General features: G+C 41.6%; 1 protein-coding gene across 7 annotated transcripts in view; it reads right to left on the bottom strand.

The window, feature by feature from the left end:
• Positions 1–237: 237 nt before the first annotated feature.
• CHD1L (chromodomain helicase DNA binding protein 1 like) overlaps positions 238–22,134 on the bottom strand; it is a 51,371-nt gene continuing 29,474 nt past the window's right edge. For 3 of the 7 annotated variants that reach the window (XM_032608411.1, XM_032608454.1, XM_032608447.1), the window contains 11 exons: positions 21,801–21,915; positions 20,795–20,948; positions 17,166–17,331; positions 12,970–13,118; positions 11,978–12,141; positions 11,222–11,427; positions 10,055–10,153; positions 3,174–3,244; positions 2,955–3,069; positions 1,522–1,630; positions 238–590 (listed from right to left, as the gene is read on the bottom strand). In XM_032608411.1, the coding sequence (XP_032464302.1) occupies positions 512–590; positions 1,522–1,630; positions 2,955–3,069; positions 3,174–3,244; positions 10,055–10,153; positions 11,222–11,427; positions 11,978–12,141; positions 12,970–13,118; positions 17,166–17,331; positions 20,795–20,948; positions 21,801–21,915 (1,427 nt within the window). In that variant the 3' untranslated portion in view covers positions 238–511. Of the gene's footprint in view, positions 591–1,521; positions 1,631–2,438; positions 2,699–2,954; positions 3,070–3,173; positions 3,245–10,054; positions 10,154–11,221; positions 11,428–11,977; positions 12,142–12,969; positions 13,119–17,165; positions 17,332–20,794; positions 20,949–21,800; positions 21,916–22,134 lie in introns of those variants that run through there. The other 4 variants (XR_004346208.1, XM_032608421.1, XM_032608432.1 and 1 more) reach the window with 4 other exon arrangements.

Below are 22,134 nucleotides of genomic sequence, written 5' to 3'. Positions count from 1 at the left end.
GAAGGGCAGGAGGGGCTCCACACGTCTGGATCAGGAATCTCATTTCTCAGCCTTTCCCCTCGGAGACCTATCTTTCCAAAGCACGAACTGGCTGAAGGTGCTTCCTTCCCCTAGAGCCACCCTGTTCTCCTATTACCTTTCCTTTCTCCTTAATCCACTCACCTTTCTCACTATAAAGAAATCAGTCTGATGGAGGGGACGAAAACTAGACTGAGGGGAAAGAAAGCAAAGAAACCATTAGAGATAGAAAATGTATTTATTATTATGCAAATAGCTGTGCAAACTGGGGCCCTGGCAAGCTGCCAAAGGATTTTCCCAAATATCTCGTGCATCCCTGTATTACACGCACCACATCAGTACCACATCCAAGAGAACAAAATTCGAATTCAGAAAACAGAGTACCTCAGAGGCCCACCAGATCCTGATTCCTTTTTGAAATATTCTATTACAGTAGCTTTGAGCAAACATCTTAGCTGGTTGCTGAAGGCTGGATCTGATGCTGAGCCGATTGTTAAGGCACCGGCTGTCCTAAGGAGGAAGATGAGGCCTGTGGATGAAGGATGGCAGCCTTGCTTCTAGGAAAGTAGTAGCTGATAAGGACAGTCAAGGAATATATATTTCATCACTTTAAAAAACTTTAAAACTTTTTAAAATCAACTTTACTAAAACTACTAGTTCTTTAGTAATTATTGAAATAACCACTCCAGAAGTAGCACGCCTTAGTTTCTTTTTACCGTATCATAAATCTTTCCAATATTGTTCGTACTTATTACTGTAGAATTATTATCTGATATACTAAAACTCTTTTGATACTGCTTGAATTGTGCAAGTGTATAAAACATAACTTCTCTAAGTTTTTACATTGGTTTAAATAAACCACCACTGAGTGAATTCATTTCAGTAAGTATCTAAGTAAAAAGATGAAATTTCTGTATAATTATAGCACTTGGGGGCCAATTCAGCTTCTTCTAGTAATTCTGGACTCAGTACAGTTCAAACAATGCTAACTTATACAGCAAGCAGGTCATTAGAAGAAAATACTAGTCCAGCAAATCTACATTATATCCTCATGGTCAAAATGAATTTCACCCTGCTCCTTAAGAATACACTGAATGGGTTCAGAAATAAAACAGTTCACTTGTTTGTTTGCTTGTTTGTTTATTTTAGTGAACAGAGTGAAGTTCTTAGAATCAGGCCTTGGTCTATGGGCCTGAAGGATCTACAGAGAACTGATGTGAAAAAGATTCAGTATGTTAGCAAATGGCAATTCTTCAATTAATTCCCCTCTTCATATATCTTTTAATTTAGCTGTTGGCACCCAGAAACGCTTGGGTATATTTACCTCCTTGGATATATACAAGTTAGAAAATGCTCCTTAGTTTTTTCTCATTGAAGAGGGGAAGACTGAAAAACATGGCAGAAGAAGACTTGGCCTTGGATTAAATAATGATACCAGAAAAATGCAAGACATTTTCCCCTTCTGAGCTGGAAGTGCACACCATCAGGATAACAAAAGGATACATGTAAGTTGGGATGCCTCTTGAGGCCAAGTGTTTCCGAATAAGTCGCTCAGTACCATACCAGTTAAAACCTTCCGTGGCATGTCCAATGCGTGGAAGATGGACACTTGCTGTTAAAAAAAAAAAAAGAATCATGATGTCTTCATTCATCAAATTGATTAATGTGTATAAAATATACATAGGAGATAATAACATATTCTGGGCTTCCCTGGTGGCGCAGTGGTTGAGAGTCCGCCTGCCGATGCAGGGGACACGGGTTCGTGCCCCGGTCCGGGAAGATCCCACGTGCCGCGGAGCGGCTGGGCCCGTGAGCCATGGCCACTGAGCCTGCGCGTCCGGAGCCTGTGCTCCGCAACGGGAGAGGCCACAGCAGTGAGAGGCCCGCGTACCGCAAAAAAAAAAAAAAAAAAAAAAAAAAAAAAAAAAAAAATAACATATTCTGAGTCACTTTGTGGTTTCCAATGAACAAAATGTATATAATCTTGGTGTGTCCCACTCAAAGCATATGATTATAATGTCAAAAATATTCTGGGGAGGGGTTGTAATAGGGGAAAATTAAATTAATTCTATTGAACACAAGGACCTACAGGCTCTGGAAATAAGTAGGTACTATAGAAATAAAATACGATCAATGATCAAGATGTAATTAAAATAAGGAAAGATTCTTTAACAAGTCAAGGGGACTTCCCTGGTGGCGCAGTGGTTAAGAATCCGCCTGCCAGTGCAGGGGACGTGGGTTTGATACCTGGTTTGGGAAGATCCCACATGGTGCGGAGCAACTAAGCCTGTGTGCCACAACTACTGAGGCTGCGTTCTAGAGCCCTCGAGCCACAACTACTGAGCCCCCGCGCCTAGAGCCTGTGCTCCGCAACAAGAGAAGCCGCTGCAATGAGACGCCCGTGCACCGCAACGACGGCGTAGCCCCCACTCGCTGCAACTAGAGAAAGCCCGTGCACAGCAATGAAAACCCAATGCAGCCAAAAATAATAAAATAAATTTATTTTTAAAAAGTCAATCAGTTCAAGAAACTGTGAGACAGCACACTGGGCTTAGAAACAAAACTGAACTCGGGTTTTTGGCAGAGAACTGTCTGCTAATGCGGACTGGGACTCTCCAAGAGGCGTTTCACAACTGCATTATGACCAGTTTACTTCATCTCTGGTCCTTTACTTCCTCATCTGTAAAATAATACAAATACCCAAGTGGATGCAGGCGGTCCACAGAGATAATGGATACAAAAGTGCTGTAGAAAGGAAAAGTGCTTTGCAAATACAAGATGCGGAGGTTGTTACTTCTGTGATCTCTCATACTGGGGCTTACCTTTACCATGTATGCTGAATGGGGTCTTGACATTTCTTACCTCCCTTTAAAAATCACATCATATGCTTGGGAGCAGAAATTCATCTATCCCTGAGCACAAGTGGAAGAGCTTACCTTTCTTTTTCTTTGCTGCTAAAAATATCTTCTTCAGGCCCTCGTCTAGGGCTGCCATCTTAATGCCAGACAGGACATTGGCACGATCACGGTGCTGGGCCACAATCAAGGCCAACTAGGAGGAATGATCATTAGCTGGGTGGGAGCAGGAGTACTTTCAAGGGGAGGTGATGGGAGTCAAAGTTCAGCTCTGATAAACTGATGTGGTTGTTTACTTACCAAATCTTGCCCTTTGCTTCTTGACTCTTTATCATCAATAGGAAATAAAAGGACACCTCCCAAACTCAAATCTGAGGTAAAACAAAAGGGAGCAACAGAAAGAACACAAAGTTCACTACAGAATGAGATCCCTGAGGAAGGACCACTCTGAATCCTCCTTATGTCTTGCCTTTTCCAAATCCACTCAGGTATGGGTAAGAGTGGCACCCTGTCTTGTTCCTGATATTAGAGGAAAAGCTTTCAATTCTTGTGGAATGTAATGTTAGCTGTGGGTTTGCTGTATACGGCCTTTTATATTATACTGAAGTATGTTCCTTCTATACCCAATCTGCAGAGGGTATGTTATCGAAAGGATGTTGTATTTTCTCAAATGATTTCTCTGCATCTATTGAGATGATCACTTTTATCTTTCATTCTGTAAACATGGTGTATAACATTTATTGATTTGTGTATGTGAACCATCCCTACATCCCAGGGAAAATTCCTACTAGGTCATGGAATGTAATCCTTTTAATGAGTTCCTGAATTAGGTTTGCTAATATTTCCCTGAGAATTTTTGCATCAATGTTTACCAGAGATATTGGTCTATAGTGTTGTTTTCTTGTAGTGTCCTTATCTGGCTTTGATATTGGTAATACTGGCCTCACAGAATGAGTTTGGAAGTGTTCCCTCCTCTTCAATTTTCTGGAAGAGTTTGAGAAGGACTGATGTTAATTCTCCTTTGAATGTTTGGTAGAATTTGCCAGTGAAGCCATCTGGTCCTGGAGTTTCCTGTGTTGGGAGGTTTCTAATTACTGAGTCAATCTCTTTACTCATCATTGATTTGCTCAGACTTTCTAGTTCTTACTGGCTCAGTCTTGGTAGGTTGTAGATTCTATGAACTTATCCATTTCTTCTAGGTTATCTAATTTGTTGGTGTACAATTATTCATGGTAGTCTCTTATGATTCTATGTATTTCTGTAGGGTCAGTTATAATTTCTTTTCTGGTTTTATTTGAGTCTTTCCTCTTTTTCTTAGTCTTGCTAAAGGTTGATCAATTTTGTTTATCTTTTTGAAAAACTAGCTCTTAGTTTCATTGACCTTTTGTTTTTCTGGTCTCTATTTCATTTATTTCTGCTCTGAATTTTATGTCCTTTATTCTGCTAACTTTGGGCTTAATTTACTCCTCTTTTCTAATTCCTTGAAGGGTAAAGTTAGGTTGACTATTTGTGATCTTTCTAATTTCTTAACATTTGCATTTATTACTATAAGCTTCCCTCTCAGAACTGTTTTTGCAGCGCCCCATAGGTTTTGGCATGTTGCATTTCTATTTTCACTTTTTTGAAATACTCTTTGATTTTCCTGTTGGTTTTTTCTTTGACCCATTGGTTGTTCAGGAGTGCGTTGTTTAGTTTGCACACACTTGCAGATTTTCCAGCTTTCCTCATTTTATTTCTAGTTTCATACCACTGTGAACACAAAAGATACTTGGTATGATTTCAATTGTCTTATTTTGCTAAGACTTGTTTTTTGCTCTATCATACGATGTCTCCTTGAAAATGTTCCACGTGCACTTAAGAACGTGTATTCTGCTGCTGTTGGATGGAATGTTCTATAGATGCCTGTTAGGTCCACTGGGTCAAATGTTTGGTTCAAGCCCATCATTTCCTTGTTGATTTTGTCTGGATGATTTACGTATCACTGACAGTGGAGTATTGAAGTCCCCTATTATTATTGTATTGTAGTCTATTTCTCCCTTCGTATCTATTAATATTTGCTTAATGTATTTAGGTACACAGATGTTATGTGCATATATGTTTACAACTGTTATATCTTCTTGATGAATTGATCCCTGTATCATTATATAATGACCCTTTTGTTTCTTATTACCATTTTTGGCTTAGAGTCTATTTCGTATGATATAAATATAGCTACTTCCACTTTCTTTTAGTTTCCACTTGCATGGAATATATTTTTCCATCTCTTCACTTTGAGTCTACATGTGTCTTTAAGGCCCAAGTGGGTCTCTTATAGGCGGTATATAGTTGGGTCTTGTTATTTTTATCCATCTAGCCACTCTGTGCCTTTTGATTGATGAATTCAATCCATTTACATTTTATTTATTTATTTTTGGCTGTGCTGGGTCTTCATTGCTGCACATGGGCTTTCTCTAGTTGTGGCTAGTGGGGGCTACTCTTCACTGTGGTGCATGGGCTTCTCATTGCGGTGGCTTCTCTTATTGTGAAGCACAGGCTCTAGGTACGCAGGCTCAGTAGTTGTGGCACAGGGGCTTAGTTGCTCTGCAGCATGTGGGATCTTCCCAGACCAGGGCTCGAACCCGTGTCCCCTGAATTGGCAGGCGGATTCTTAACCACTGTGCCACCAGGGAAGTCCCCAATCCATTTACATTTAAAGTAATTATACGTAAGGACTTACTAATGTCATCTTGTGCTTTCCAGTGGTTTTGTATTTCCATTGTTTCTCTTTCCCTCTGTTTTCTGCCTACCTTTGTAAATTGGTTATTTTTGTGGTATACTCTGGTTCCCCTTTCTCTGTCTTTTGTGGATCTGCTCTGGGTTTTTGCTTTGTGGTTACTATGGCGCTTACATGAAACATCTTATAGACAGAACAGTGTTCAATTGCCTATAAAAGCTCCACCCTTTTACTCCTCCCTTTTATATTATACATGTAACAATTTACCTCTTTTTATATTATTCATTAGCAATTTATAGTAGCTATAGTTATTTTTACTACTCTTTTCCTTTAACCTTTACATTACAGTTGAGTGGTTAACACACCATCCTAACAGTGAGTTCGTTTTCTAAATCTGACTCTATATATTTTACCTTTACCAGTGTGTTGTGTACTTTCGTATGTGTTCATGTCACTGATTAGTGTCTTTTCATTTTGGCTTGAAGAACTCCTTTCAGCATTTCTTGCAAGGCAGGTCTAGTGGTGGTGAATTCCCTCAGCTTTTGTTTGCCTAGGAAAGCCTTTATCTCTCCTTCATACCCAATAGATAACTTTGCTGGTAAAGTATTCTCGGCTGGAAATTTTGATCTTTCAACACTTTGAATATGTCATTCCACTCTCACGACCTGTAGAGTTTCTGCTGGGAAATCTGCTGATAGCCTAATAGGGGTTCCTTTGTAGGTTGCATTCTTGTTTTCCCTGGCTGCTTTTAAGATCCTTTATCATTGATTTTTGACAGTTTCATTATAATGTGTCTTGGAGAACGTCTTTTTGCCTTGAGATTATAGGGTGATCTATTAGCTTCATGGACATGTATGTCCAAGACTTTCCCTGGGTTTGGAAAGTTCTCAGCTATTATTTCTTAAACTCTTTGTCCCCTTCTCCTTCTAGAAGCCCAATTTTTCTGATATTTGTGTTTTCTTGTTTCAATCTCATAACTCACATAAGCTTGCTTTGCTCTTTTAAAATTTCTGTTCTTTCATCTCTTCTGTGTTATTTCAAAATTCCTATCTCCCGAAGTCACTTATTCTTTCTTCCATATGGTCTCCCCTGCTATAGCTGCTCTCTATTGCATTCTTCATCTCATCCACTGACTTCTTCAGCTCTACGATTTGTTTTGTTTTTTAAAATTTCAATCTCTTTGAAAAGACGTCATTATGTTAACATATTTTATTCCTGATTTTACTGAGTTGCCTGAGTCTTCTTGTAAAATTCATTGAGTTTCTTTATAACTGCTATTCTGAATTCTTTGTCAGTCAGATCATAATATTCTGTGCCTCTGAGCACAGTTGCTAGAGAACTGTCATTTTCTTTTTGTGATGCCATATTTCCTTGATTTTCCATATTCCTGGTACATGCTGGTGCTTTTGAATCTGAAGTAGTGGATACGTCCTAAACTCTGTGCTCATTACCGTCAGCAGATGGGGTATTATGTTCTATGGTTTTGATATTATCTCGGTTTTTCCTATGTGTTTGTGCTCCACTCTTCTTGCTCTGTCTTGTGGCCAAATTTTTAAGCTTTTGTGTCTTCTCTGATTCTTACAATTCACCAGGTTGGCTGCACACCTTTTTTCCCCAGAAGGTGGAAACCAAGTTTGCGGTTTCTTCCCTGCCCATCAACAGGACCTGTTTTGAGTGGGCTCCTGGTCTAGCAGAGCTCGCTCTCATGGACACACTGCGGAGCAAGCACAGGGAGCCAGCAGCAGAGTTGGGGGGAGGTGTGGGTTTAACACTTGGTGCATTGGGAGTGCCCACACACCTGGTAGGGAGATCCCCAGCATGGTACCCCCCAGGGGTCCTTGAGTGAACTTCCTACTGAGCACGTCTTTGACACCATTTGAAATTCTTATCTGACTCTTTCCCAATATCCTTCCTTCCCACAGTCGTGGAGCTCCCACCTTAGTACTCCAGATGCTGGCGGAGAGAAACAGGTTTTTCCAGCTGTGTTCCACCTGGTGAGGGTAGCTGGGTGCCTCTGCCAGAAAAATCTCTTACCACCTCAGCTGCAAGCAAACTCGTATTTTTCTTTTTCTCCAACGGTGTGCCAGAGTCTCCCTTCAGGAAGGCTGGACTTCTGCAAGTTCTGTGTGTGAGTAACTGCCCAAGGCAGCACTCACCTGATTTTTGCCCTACAGCAGTGAGAGGGGTCTAGGCAGTTTTGCTGGCTCCATTGGTTCCTTGCCTATACAGAGGTGGGTCTGTCTCTTACCAGTTGCAGTGGTGGGTGAGTCTTCTCTTGGGTCTCCCAAAAGACCCACCAAAGCACCTTTGTTCATGTTTAGATGTCTAAACTGTCAGTTAAAAAGGGAGATTAAAGAAGGAATGTCTTATGCAACCATGTCACCCCCTTCACGCCTGAATTTTTATGATCTAATTCAGTGCCTCTCAAACGCTGCCTACAAAGTACTCCTGTAGGCACTGGAGAGTGAATGCAAAACCCAGAGGCATCCAGGCTGGGAGGGGGTGGGGCACTATGAACGTAAAATTCCTTCAGAAGAGTCTTACGTTTGTCTTAAACTATTCAAATATTGTATTCTACCATACTTACATATTTGTATTTGTATATTTTCCTACCTCACCCAAATCAAACCAAATTCTCTAGAGAAATGAGCTAATTTAATTCTATGGCTTTGCATACTCCAATTTTTTTTTTTTTGGCCTACTCCAGTTTGAACCTTTTGTCCTCTCAATCCATCCTGCATACCCCAATTGTTCAGGTCATTCTAAAATATTTGCTCTGCTATGCCATTCTTCTACTCAAATCTCCCATATCTAGCCACTAGCCATTGGATAAGGTACTGCCTAGAATGGCCTCTCCCTGGACAAGTCATGTACGGTCTTCTATAATGTGGCCCAAATCTCTCTTCTTTGAAATCTAACTCTCCTCTATTCCTCAGCCTAAACCCTCTATTCCAGCCTGTCTGACCTATACAACATTCCCCAAAAACATTCACTGTGTAGCTGCAGGGATCATTCAATACCCCATACTGGGAACGGTGGAGTTACAGGGATACCAAAAAGAATGAGACATGGTTATGGACTCTCCTGCCCTTTCTCTCCACCTATTTAAATTCAACCCAACCTACCCTTCTAGGCCTAAGAGAACTTTCACCACTTTCCATGAAGGCCTCCCTGATAACTCAAGCCCACTTTTCATCTACCCTGCTCTACCTTATTTCAGTCCTTCTTCAGAAAACAGTGCACACCCCCATCTCTGTTTCCTTACTGACCACTTACGCCTTAACTCTGTGCAACCAGGTTTTACTTTTCACACTCTCTCCAAGTGCTCCAAGGTCATGTGACTGCCCTTGGGGCAAATCCAATGGCCTTTTCCCAATGCTCATCCTCACTTCAGTGTCTGACACTACAGACCACTTCTTGACATCTCTCTTCCCTTGTACCTCAAAACACTCCATTCTCAAGGTTCTCTTATTTTTCTGACAATTCCTTCTTTCTCCCCTTCTTGCCTCTGCTCCTAAGTGGAGGTGTTTTCCATGCTCTATTCTCTGCCCTCCCATTCCTCACTCAAATGGGAACTTCTCAGCCGGCATCTCTAACTCTGACCTCCTCCTGAATTCTCTCCTTTTCCAGCTGCCCAATCAATATCTAGATCTGGGTTAATTATTTCACACATATTAAGCCCTGTAATATGTAATCTGTTTTAGTAGGAAGAGGATTCATGCTACGTCCTTACATCCCCTTCTACCCTGGAGAAGTGAGCAGAAGAATTAGGAAAAAAACAATCTCTAAGAAATGTGAAGAGCCCTCCTCCACTGGACGAGATCCTTTATTTCCTACGGAACTTGAGAGGCTAATCACAATAATCACTTACTCCTCTTGCCACTTTGTGATCTCCACACATAACAGGAGGTGCCCTGGCCCCTCCCTATGCCAAGGCGGAAGAGTGTTCAGCTTCCAAGCTCCCCTGCCCCGCACAGCTCTACTTCTGCCTCCAGGGAGTGTTACTTCATAATACAACCTCCTTCCCTTCAGCACCCAGGTCTTGTTAGCACTTCAGTGGTATGTCTCAGTTCTCTCCCACAGCAGTCTGACATTTTCAGGAGATATTCCCTCAAGAAGATGGAGTCAATTGGGTAAACAATGAAATGATCTTCAAGCCAACACTTTAACATGCTTGCGGGGATTGACATTTATCAAAGTACTTGCACATTCATTCATTATCCTCATTATAGTCCCATGTGGTGGGTGGAATAAGTATTATTCACAAATTACAAATAAGAAAACAGACATAGGGAGGGGAAGGGATTGCCTCAAAGTCACATATCAACCAGCTGACTGATGACAGAATGCGGCCCCAACTGGCTCGTCCCGCTCCTCACTAGTGCTTTTTAACGCACCTAATACTTGTCCTAAGCGTCCTCTCCCCTCTTCTCCCATCCCTAGCCCTTCTCTCTGCTTTGCTTCTTACCTTTCATTTTCCCAGCCAGCTCATATATTTTTCTTGGCTCAGCAGATCTTTTTTCCAGAGCTGTGAATAAACCACCTCTGCCCCAGCGGCCGGAGTCATCTGATAGAAGAAACAGAAAATTTTCTTCTATAGGAGGCAAAGTCCAGTCCACAATTTAAAGAAACAAAGGTACACCGAAGAGACCTGTAGAAGAATGATTTTTCAAAGAGCAGAAGAAACTAATCTCCTGCACATATTATACACTGGACTTCTCAAATATGTTTAGGTTTTCTGGAATATACTTGGCCATCATAACAGAAAAGCATCAAAAAAATTAGTGTTCTGAAAGCAGAATCCCTGCGGTACTTCTGTAATTCCTGGGAGATGGCTGAGGAAAGATGCAGAGCAGATGTAATACAACAGCACACAACTCCCATTTTACACGTAAGAAAATGGAAAGGTTAAATGACTTATTCAAGCTGGTACTAACACAGCTAGTTAGTACCTGGTATTTACAGTCATTCATTCATTCAATCATACTATAAATATTTGTTAGTATTACATATCAAGAACTGTTTTAGGCACTAGGGTTACAGCAGTGGACAAAAAGAAATCCCTACTCCCATGAAGCTATTTTCTAGTTCAATGAAACAAATAAGCAAATACACAGGCAATACATCAGGTGGTGATGTATCATCAAGTAAAATAAGGTAAGAAAGTGGCTAGAGAAGAATAGAGGGGTGAGGACGGGGTCTGGGCAATCAATAGAGACCTCTCTGAGATGCAAACAGTTGAACAATGCTTGATGTGGCGAAGTGGGGAAAGAGGGCTCCAGACAAAGGAAGTAAAAAGTACAAAGGTCATGAGGGAAGAACATGCTTGGAGTTTGGAAAGGATTCGTTTGTCTTATACATGTTACCTCCTTGTACTCTCTTAAAAACCTTGCGCAGAGAACAGGGCAGATCTTATACCATTATACAGATAAGGAAGTTGGGGCCCAGAGAGGCTGGGCTGCTCAACCGGATAAACAAGAGGGACAAGAGTCAAATCCCAGTCTCCTGGTTCTAAAATTCACTCTTTTTGACCACACAAGACTACACTGGGCCCATTAGTCACCCCTAAACCAGGGTCCTGCCTCATCTTCCCCAGACCTTGGTACCATAAAGACTCAGGCCCCATTTCTCCTACCTACACAGTGCACGATGACAGCATCCTCCGCCCCAGCCTGTGGGTGGGTGACATCACCGCTTACATACTTGATGGAGGTCGAGTCCGGGTCCTCACAATCCAGTTGGGCAGAGCGTTCGTCTTCCCAGTCCTCCAGGTCCTCTGGTTCGCTCTCGTCGGAAGGCAGGCAGAAGGACTGGTAATCGTTGGACTCCCACCAAGCCATCCTTCAACAGGCCAGAGAGGAAAGGAAATTAACTGGGCTTATCACAGTTTCCCTTGGAGCACAGCTTGTACTGCTATTCACAAACAGTAAGTGCCAAGTGGAGATGCAAATAGAAACTCACCCTGTTTTCTGCCTATTTGTAAATAAACAAGAAGCCTTTACTGATTAGCCTAACTGCCTCCTGACTACACTTCAAAAATGAGCAGCCACCGGATGTCACTGTTTTTAAGAACATGTGAGTAAAAGGGAATGTTCAAGTAAACTACTCTCCTTAGGCAGCTGAAATAAAATGCTAAAATTTTCTAGCTTCAACTGAATGCATCTTCTCTGCCTTAGGCACTCAGGACTGTTCTCTTAAGTAGACTAACTGTTAAGGTTAACGTTTAACCTTTAAAAATGTATTCTAGTACCAGCAGGAACTACCAGCTTTACAGACATTTTCTGCAATTGTAAAGTGATGTTCAACTGTGGACTCACTATGCAACAGTGATTCCTTTACCAACTGGGAACCTCAGCTTTATTAATAATACAATCGAGTAACACATACATACTTTTTCTTATGTTCTGCTTCTTCCTTGCTCCTCTTCTTCTCCTCTAATAGTTTCTTTCTCTTGGCTGCTGCTTCTTGTCTTTTCTTCCTCCTGTCCTCCAGCTCTTCTGGGCTCAGAATCCGCTTCCTTTTGGTAGACCCCTCCACAAGGCCTGGGATGAGAACCTGTAGGAAGAACAAGCTCCATAACCAGGAAAGCTGGGGGCTACCTGTTCCTTCACGAGTTTCATTCATCCCTAAAACACACTTTGAACAGAAGCAACGTGCTTAATATTTCACAAGACATTGCATCTCCACGTCACCTTGGGTGGTGGGAAGTGGTAGCAAGACACTTCAGTTAAGACATTTTATAGGCATGGTAACCAGGATACTGTGCTCTAAACTCAGCCAAAGCACTGCCATGGTTAGTACAGCAATACATCATTTTGATTAATTTCATTAGGAATAAGGTACTTCAGAAAATAACTTCTTTTTTAAAAAATTGAAGGCATACCCTGCAGGATGCTATTTTAGGTTTAACCATGTTTAATGGAAATCTTCCTCAATGTATTATATCATTCTGCCTTAAACAGAATATTTCAACATCATGATTATCTTAATGACAACTAGCATTTAATGAGCACAGATTAAGTGCCAAATACGGTGGACATTACACACAACACTTATGATTGCCATCCTCTCTTAATGACATAGGGTCATGATTGTCAGCAGCAGGGTATGGTATTTTGGTGTTAATACAGTGATCCCTTCAGGGGTGGCTTAGACAGACAAGGCTGCTATCACCTGCATTAAACGGTAAAATATACACTCCTTGTTATTATTTTTATGCCAACTTCTTACATAGTTTTTATACTAGGGTACAATCAATGATACTTGTATTTCAACAAACACTTACACACTTATTTCTTAACCAATCACTCCCAGCATCATTGTTTGTTCTCTTAGGATGAACATCTGAAAGAATTTATCCTTACACAAATTAATAGTTCTTACACTGCCTTTATGTCGGAGTAACCGGCCCTCTTGACTAGTCTTCTCCAAAAGGGTTTTGTGAAGATTCACCAGTTGCTCAAATGATTTTCTGTCTTCTTTACTAGGCTCCTTAGAATAATCTTTACCTTCAAATAAGTACATGTGGTTTTCTAAAAACATAAAACACAAAGAGAAAAATGTTAGATACTAAAGAAAAATACATTGATTCTAGTCAAAGCATAACCAGGGCGAACAAAAGAGCAGCCCGTGTTCTAAATGGGCTAAGACTAGCTTGTGAGGAAGGTACTGGATTTCTGGTCTCACTAATGCTGATGGGTTGGGATCCACATGGGGATCTCGTGTATTTACTTTTCAAAGGAGAGAGCATGGTAAAGCCCTTTTGGTCCATCTCTAGATGGTCTGTGAGTCTCTGCTGGATGCCTCCACCCTGCTGAGTTCCGGAACACTCATCACTCGTTCATTCCACACAACTCCCCAGCATAAATCTCACTGACATTAAGATTATCTAATAAAGGTAACCAAGAGCATATTTTTTAAATTCTAAACACACCTTTAACACTCAACTTTTCCCCTCCTTTGCTGTAAAATTAAAAGGAACAAGTAGAAAATCTAGGAGGGAATAAAGAAGCACATAAACAATCCCTTAGATTTACAATATTCTTTGTAGATCTCATGAAGCATCTTCATGAGCCTCACCACAGTTCTGATATAACTAACCCCACTTAAGAAAGGGAAAACTGAGGCTCAGACAGTGATCAGGAGACTCCCCAGTTCTCATTGCTAATAAGTGAAGAAGGCAGGATTTCCTGACTCTAAGGCCAATGTTCTCTTTTCAGTACATTACTGTTCTCTATAGAAGGATGGAAAGGTAACAGGCCAGCAGATAACAATTACAGTAACAACAATAATGGTGACAGTGTAAACTTGAACAGCATTTTATGCTATGTGTTTTGCAACTGTGTAAAAGAGTAAAGCAGGTACTAATAGCACCGTTTTACAGAGGAGGACCCAAAGGCTCAAAGAGGTTGGGTGACGTGCCAAGATCATGAATCACATGATAAAGAGAAGTCATAACAAGCCAAGACTAGCAACCAGAGAGAGGTGAGACAATGATTCTAAAGTGAAACATATTTAATAGCACATGTTACCAAAAATGTATTTTCACAGCATTATAAAATCAGCTGTAGGTATGCTTTTCCCAGAGAGTTCGAAAGCAAAACATTTTCATTCTCAAGAGATCAACTGCTTCACACTTGTACCCAAATCCAACCAGCTGTAATTCTAATTGGCATTTGCTAATTAAATCAGCAGGGGGGCTTTCAATGAGGTGCTCTACCAACAAGTGGAAAAAAAAAATAAAGAGTCGAGAAGTGTAAAATATCAACATATGTATCTTCATGCAATTCTCAACTTACGAACGTGATTTAAAAAAAAAAAAAAAAGCCCGGCATTCAAGATAAAGCCACCCTGCTTTCTATTTAATTTTGATAGGGGATGCTGTAATTACTAGTCTTCCATATTTATTTGTATTCTTTTAACCATGCTATCTGTCTTCAGTCTGCAGCCCAGAGAAGTATAGAGACCACAGGCTTAGACACTTATCTATAGCCTGTCAATGGAATCACCTACCACAGAGTGAACTCTATACTCACTGATCAAAGACAAAATTCAAAATTTTAATACAACTGGGAAATCTTTTCTGGCAGCTGGACTGCCTGAAAAAAAAATATATTTCTCAGTTCAACTGCCAAAAAATTGTAATTATCTTTCTGGAAAACAGTGAAATTTTATTTTATTCTATTAAACGTTAGGAAAATAGGCTGAAATTAATCTAGATGAGTGCAGAAATGGGTGCAAGCTTCAGTACTTAATGTAATCAAAATGCAACTTAAAAATAGGACCACATACATCTATTTCTTTTCCCACCTAAAATAACTACATGGCAGTAAAGGGATTTTAAAAAGATATATGAGACGACAGTGGATGAAAAGGTCAATAACTCTTTAGAAAATAGAAGTGGCTGGAGGGATGATAACAGAGTGAAAGGAACAATGGAAGCAAAACACAGGTGCCTAGTCAGGGGGTGATTATAAGAACACAGACCCTTTCAATCCCCCAAAAGCTTAGAACTTACCATGGATGAGGAACTGAGGGGTGGGGGAACTGAGGGAAAATCTGCACACCAAATACAGGAGTGCCCTGAACCCCTTTACTCACGTTGTCTCCTCAATCTGAGCAAACAGGTTATTCCGACCCTTACCCACCTCTTCCAAGAAAGATATTAAAGGATTTGTCTCTGGAGAAACGGAGTTGCCCAGAGAAAAGACTTCGAACACAGACATCTGGGAAGGTCCCCTTCTGTGTGAAAGACAGCTCACCAACCAGTGATGCTGGAATAAGCCCCGGGAGCCCAGATACCTGCTCAGGCCGGAGCTGCCCATCAGCTTTGGCATTTCACCAGCACACGTGAACAGACAGCCAGAGCACACCAGGTATTTCAGGAAAACTACCGACAAGGACAAGAAAAATTTTTTAAAAAGAAGGAGAAGCAATCGGAGAAAAGAGAGACAACACAGCGAGTAGAGGAATACTTTGTTAAAAGATACAATAAATATTCTCCCTGGAATACTTTTTAAAAGCTATAATAAATGTCTTCAGAGAGGATGTTATATCCCTAGAATGAGAACAAGATACATTTAAAACAACAAGCAGAGAATAAGAAAGAGTTCTTGAAGAATAAAAATGGGATGCTAATATTAAAAAATTTAAAAGCTAAACTACGAGGAAAGTCAAAGAGCACTGTCTTGTAGAATCACGCCAGCTGCTGACGTTCCAATCTCCCCAAACATCCTATAAAAACCATACAGAACAACAATGATACCAAAACCACCCTGAACCCACGCCAACTACAAAACTAGGAGGCAGAGAGTACTACAAACTTCAATTTGCAGGTAGGTAGAGAAATGAACATCTCAAACCAGCTGAGTTGGCTCCCAAGCCCACGCTGGAGTAGAGTCAGGCAGACACCGCAAAGAGGCAGCGGGGTTCTACCAACGTCAGACACAGATCAAATTTATCCCACTCGAGAAGGACACACCCCAAATGTGAAAATAATGAAGAAAGGTCTGAGACCTGGCAGATCAGAGCAGCGGCTACTAAGGAATTGGAAGGAAGGAACTAGAAAGTAGTTGCAGCTTACAATTTGGGAAGGCACTGCTTCTGGGGGAAAGAGACAACCTAGAAGGGGAAGACGTGCTTTGACAGTTTGGTGGCAAAGGGAAAGAAGGAAGCAAGTGATGGAAATTCAGGGTCCTACAGAAACAAATGAGAATCACAAAACCGAAGTCATGCCAGCCCACTCTCCACCCAATAAAAGGAAGCAGCGTCGGGTAAAGAAACTGCCCTTCTCTGTATGAATGGAATAAGGTACTCTTGAATTAAGAAGCCTAGTAAGACTATCAGACCTCTCACCCCAGTCTGCACTGAATCTCTGTTGCCACTGGTATGGGAAAATAAAGTCATTTCAAAATAACCCTAAGACAACAGGGAACATCCTTACAAAGCTACTATGTGAAAAAAAACATTTCAAATAAGAAATTAAAATACTATAGATATAGAAATGGACAAAAGACAAATGTTGACCCAAATCAGAAAGAAAAAGACAAGATCATCTCATGATCATATATATTGCTTCACTAAAAAAATTAAAATTAATGGTACCTCACTTCACAGAGCGGTGAAATGGTATAAGGCACATAAGTTCACACTTAATGCTCAACTGGTGTTAACTATAATTTAAAAAATAACTCATTCTGCTATTCAGAAAAGGGATCACTATGTGCAGCATCATACTAAGGACTGAAGGATTTACTAATAAACAAAGGAGAAGATGCTTGCCATCAAGGGAGGAAAAAACACAAATTAAAACCCTTGAGATTGATACTACCATAAGCATTAGCATCATCAATTTGGTTCAAAGTTCAGATACAAGGGAACAGCCAGACAATTTCCAATCAGCCTAGGAAGAGTTCTTGAACCACGTTAAGTCTTAAACAGTGTGCCCAGGATGAGAATAGGGCTGGACAGGAAAAGGATGTCCCAGGAGCAGTATCCAGGACTTTCCCTGGGGACCCATCTCACTCATGTTCTAGCCTGGGGTGGCCGTGCCATTGGCTCTGCTCTCACCCCCCACTTACTTCCTTCCTCTTGTTCTCTGCTTCTTTCTTCTGCTGTCGGCAGGGCACCAGAGATCCACTGGCCATCTTTTGTTTCTCCCAGGATAGACTCCAGGTCTATTTCATCCATGGTGCTCCCCTCAGAGGACAGCAGTTTATCCAAACCGAATTTGAGTATCTCACTCAACTTGAATGAAGAAAACAAAAAGTCCAGTTGGCCCTCATGAAAACAAACATTGGATATCAGTGATTTGCAAAGTGGCTTAACGACACCAGGCACACTCCTCCTCCGATGGTCAGCCTTCTTTCTCTCCCCATGACGGATGACACCAATGGGGCTGTTTTGTAGTTGGATGATGGGTAAGCAGAGAGTGATAAATGATAGTCAGAGATGCTGACTTTAACGATTCTCAATAAACAAAAAATCTGAGCCTCCAAGTTTTCTTTTTTTGAATAACAGCCATTTCCTGCATTATCTTAGCACTTCTCATGGAGTCTTTTTCACAGGCAATCCCAGCAGCCACGTGAGAAGTCACAGACCCTGTTAGCTACTCTCCCATCCCTTCCACTGCCAAACTTCTTGGAACGAGAGGGCTACATGGGGTACTTCTTAAGTGACTTCTTTCCTTTGGCAATTTTGTTCCTGCCACAGTGCTCTATGGAAAACGCCTTCACAAAGACCAGTAACAACTCCCAACCACTAGACCTGAAAGCCCTTTCTCAATTCTAATGTTGCTGGACATTCCTCTAGCATTGCACTACCCTGCTTCTCTTTCCTTCTCTCTAATGTACCCTCAGCCTATCCCTAGGGCTGCAGGAACCACCTAAAAAGTTCAGATCATCTTTCCTGGCTTTAGCTTCCTACTTCCAACTCTGTACTTCCCTAAGTGATAACTCTGAGACCCTGAACCAAGCCGCATTCACATCTTGGCTCATTTGCATCTTGTCTCTTTAGACTGGGTCAGTTATCTCCAGATGGTGTATTTTGTGAGTAACTTGGAAATCTTAATGTATTCTGTATCAGCTTGAAAAAAATTTAGGCAGCTCACCTAAGCATCAAACAAACCTGGATACACTGATCTTTAACCTGGATATATATATATAACAAGGCGACTGGCACCAAAAATAGAAGAAAGCCAACTATTTATGAAAAGGACTGGTCCGTCCTGGGACACTCCCTTCAGTCTACCTTATATTTATGCTTTCACTTGTGAGGTGTCTCAGTCACCAAGGGACTACATGTGTTTTTAGAGAAGCAATATATTACAGTAATTAACGGCATGTGCTTGGAAGTTAGAGAGTACTTGGACTGGCGTCCTAATAAATGAGTGCCCTAGGGCAAATTATTTAAAATGGGAATAAAGAGAGTGCCTACCGCATTCTCTTGTTATTCATATTTACGGAAACAATCGGAGAGAAGCACTTCATATGATACTTAGCACACAGTAGGTGTTCAATAAATGTTCACTACATCTGCATCTGCCTCTCTCTGTTTCTATTACGTTCCTCCTGCAGGATAACAAACCTTCCTTCCTTGAGGACTTCAGGATCCTATACTTCTTAAATTTACTAAACAGTTACATCTTTTACTATTGGATTCTTTTTATTCTACAAACAAACCCTGCTTTCTTCTGAGACAAGGGCATTGGGTTGTTACCTTTGCTTTTGGCAACCAAAGAGATAACTTGCAGAGTCTTGGCAGGGAAGAGAGAAATCAAACATTAGAGCCAGAATGTAACCTTCTGATAACCACCTTCCAAGCTGGGCAAGATTCCAACAGAGCCCCTCTCAAATAGCCAGGGGTCTATGTTCCCACTAGTATTTGGCCCACAGCACAGAGGCATGTCTACTCAATCACATGGACATGCCCAGCAGCCCGCATCACAAGGACACCCCGACTGAATCCCCTGAGCCCCTCCAGCACTGGGAGAGAGTTCCAACTTCTCACTGACAACCCCTCCTCCTCCCACACCCAGAATGTGGGCACTCCAAGGCTCTGCCATCTATTCCCACCACCAGACCCAACGCTGAACTTGTCACTCTCAAGGTTCTATGGGAGAACTCGTGCATGAAGAACTATATTTAAGAGTCTCTGCAGTCTGTCCCTACCTCTCGCTCAAGCTTTCATCTTACATTTGTAATTGCCTTTTGGATAATGTGAAAAAAATACGTACAGCCGGCCCTGCCACCAGCATGGATAAGCGTGCACACATCAATTGGGAACCAAAGGAAGAACAGAGAAAGAAAAAAAACACACTTTGCACCTTGAGATAAACAAAAATCAAACAAGTAAATGCATAAAACCCAGGGATACTTTCTAGTTCTAGACCTAAAATAAAAGAAACCTTGAGCCTTTCCTGTAAGTTACCTACTCACTAACAAAACCAATGTGAGCCCTGTCTTTTGCAAAGCTGATGTGTAAAGATATGCACTGGTCTTTGTGGATATGATAGCCATGTGAGAAAATGTTTTTTTAACCAGACTAACTGTAAACTGGGTAATTCTGCTTATAATAGTGTTTAACTTTTTTTTCCTTTAAATACTTGTTGTATTGATATTTTCTGTTTGATAAACTAGTCCCTTTAAAACCTACTCTCTTACAAACTTTTGCAAATGAAATTTTTGTCTCTGGGTTTTCCTCTAATAATAGTTTTGTTTATATTTTATTTTTTACTGCAAACTGTTGACTAAAGCATAAATTATCTTCCCTTCCTAAAACTCTGCCTACCTTCTTTCTTCCTAATTTCTATCCTCATCATCCAGGGTTAAGACCTTACAGACATCTTTGAATTTTCCATCTCCCTAGCTTCCCACCTCTAAGCAGCCGACTCCTGTCATTTCTTCTTTTGTAATGTTGCTCACTCCAGACCCTCCCACTGCTACTGCCCCATCAGAGGTCTATTACTCACTTCACACCTGGATCTTTCCAGTATCCTAGGAGTTGGTCTCTCCACTTCCAGCCCCTTATCCCTGGGTCAAAATGGGAGAACCTGGGATATATCATAATATGGGTTCTAATTTTAACCCAAGGGCTGCTACAGAATATCTCTAAGCCGTCTTCCAGAAGACAGCTTTTTCTAAAGTCTTCCAGGCCAGCACTTGCTTCCTATCCTGCGTCCCCTTCTTCAAGCAATTAACTCTAGTTCTTTCGTCTATTTTTCCTATGGCATAATTTTGAATTCCTGATCTTGTCCACCTTCCTCTGAGTATGAAGAAGGTGATGTAGAGCGCTGATCAAAGGGTTTGGGGTTAAGATGGAGGTATGAGATTAATCATTATTTATTATGCTGAGCTGTTTATCTAATTCTCTGAAGGCCCCCTGAGGTAACTTGTGGTATCCTCACTTTTAGAAAAACAAAGGTTAAGAGATCTGCTCAAAGCCACTCAGCCAATAAGTGGCAAGGCTTGGATTTGAATCCAAGCAGAGGGATCCAAAGCCCATCCTCATTCTGTATTTTTCTGCCTTTATATATCAGATTCATTTTAGCTCCCACAGCAGCTTGCACACAGTAGATACGATGGCCGGTAGGAATTTGGCCAGAGAACAAATGTGTGGTTGGGGAGAGTAGGTGGTTAATTCATTTACTTTCTCATCCACAGGAGCACTGACTAACACCAGGACATATTCTAAAGTGAAGAATACGTTTTACCTGGAGGTCAGCATGCGCAGCAGGTTTCTGGGCTCCCAGAGTAAAATGGCCCCCTTCTATGATGGTGTTGGTGAGCTGCAGCTTGGAGGCTGCTTTTCTACAGACTATTTCTTCCACAGTGTCTCGGCCAATCAGCCGAATGACTTTAACGGACCTGGACAGAAGTCAAAGGAAAGGAACGCGCTAACATAGAAGGGTCTGCAAAGAAGGGCACAAGCATGCAAGGTCAATACACCTAAAAGAAAACAAACCCAAAATGCCATGTTCAGGGTACAACTAAAGGGAAGTGGTTGTATGTGAACCTGGGCATTTGTTAGACAGATCCGGCCTCTAATTCTCACTGAACCTTTCCAAAAAAGTCAAGGGAGGGATGATGAGATGGCCATAACTGGGGCTCCTTATCTGTGGTGGAGGAAAACTTTTGGGAGATCTAAATCATCCTCAGGCCAAAGGGTAAGACTTATCTTTTTAGCTTAGCTCCATAAAGCCATAACTTCATTTTTTAACTGAATTAGACCTTAACTCAGGAAGGATGAGATAAATAACTTCTAAAGCTTCCTTCTAGTCCTTTCACAATTTGACTTTTTTTTTTTTTTTTTTTTTTTTGTACGCGGGCCTCTCACTGTTGTGGCCTCTCCCGTTGCGGAGCACAGGCTCCGGACGCGCAGGCTCAGCGGCCATGGCTCACAGGCCCAGCCGCTCCGCGGCATGTGGGATCCTCCCAGACCGGAGCCCGAACCCATGTCCCCTGCATCGGCAGGCGGACTCTCAACCACTGCGCCACCAGGGAAGCCCGACTTTGCTCTTTTTAACAAAGCAAGTATGGAATAATAACATGCCCATCCCAGTACTACTCGTGAGTGAGCAACAGAGCTGGGCTAAAACCTAGCAGTCTCTCGCCCTCCAGTCTAGGACTGTCACCAGCCCAAACTCTTCACCTTCCTCCCCAACCCAGAACTGCTCAGGAGCCAAGGAAGTGGGACCGTGCTATGCTTAAATCTCTCACTTGTTCTGGCCAATTCGGTGAGCCCTGGCAGCTGCTTGCAAGTCATTCTGCGGATTGAAATCACTATCAACAAAAATCACGGTATCTGCTGCCGTTAAGTTCATGCCAACTCCACCTGAAAACAATGCAGAAAAGAATGTTATCAGTAGCACATGGGCTAGGGACCAGACAATAAAGACGCAGGGCTACAGTGGCCAGATTGATAAACCGAGAGCAGCCAAAACAATTGGCTTCATCCTTCAAACTGACACCCCCATCCCCAACTCCAGACAGAGCCTTGGAGTGGTTAAAAGTCCTACCTGGGCTCCTATCACCTGACTTGGGAAAGTTTAAC

The sequence above is a fragment of the Phocoena sinus genome, chromosome 1 (genome assembly GCF_008692025.1).
Source record: "Phocoena sinus isolate mPhoSin1 chromosome 1, mPhoSin1.pri, whole genome shotgun sequence".
In the NCBI taxonomy this organism is placed as follows: Eukaryota; Metazoa; Chordata; class Mammalia; order Artiodactyla; family Phocoenidae; genus Phocoena; species Phocoena sinus.
This window is presented reverse-complemented; position numbering and strand designations above follow the sequence as displayed.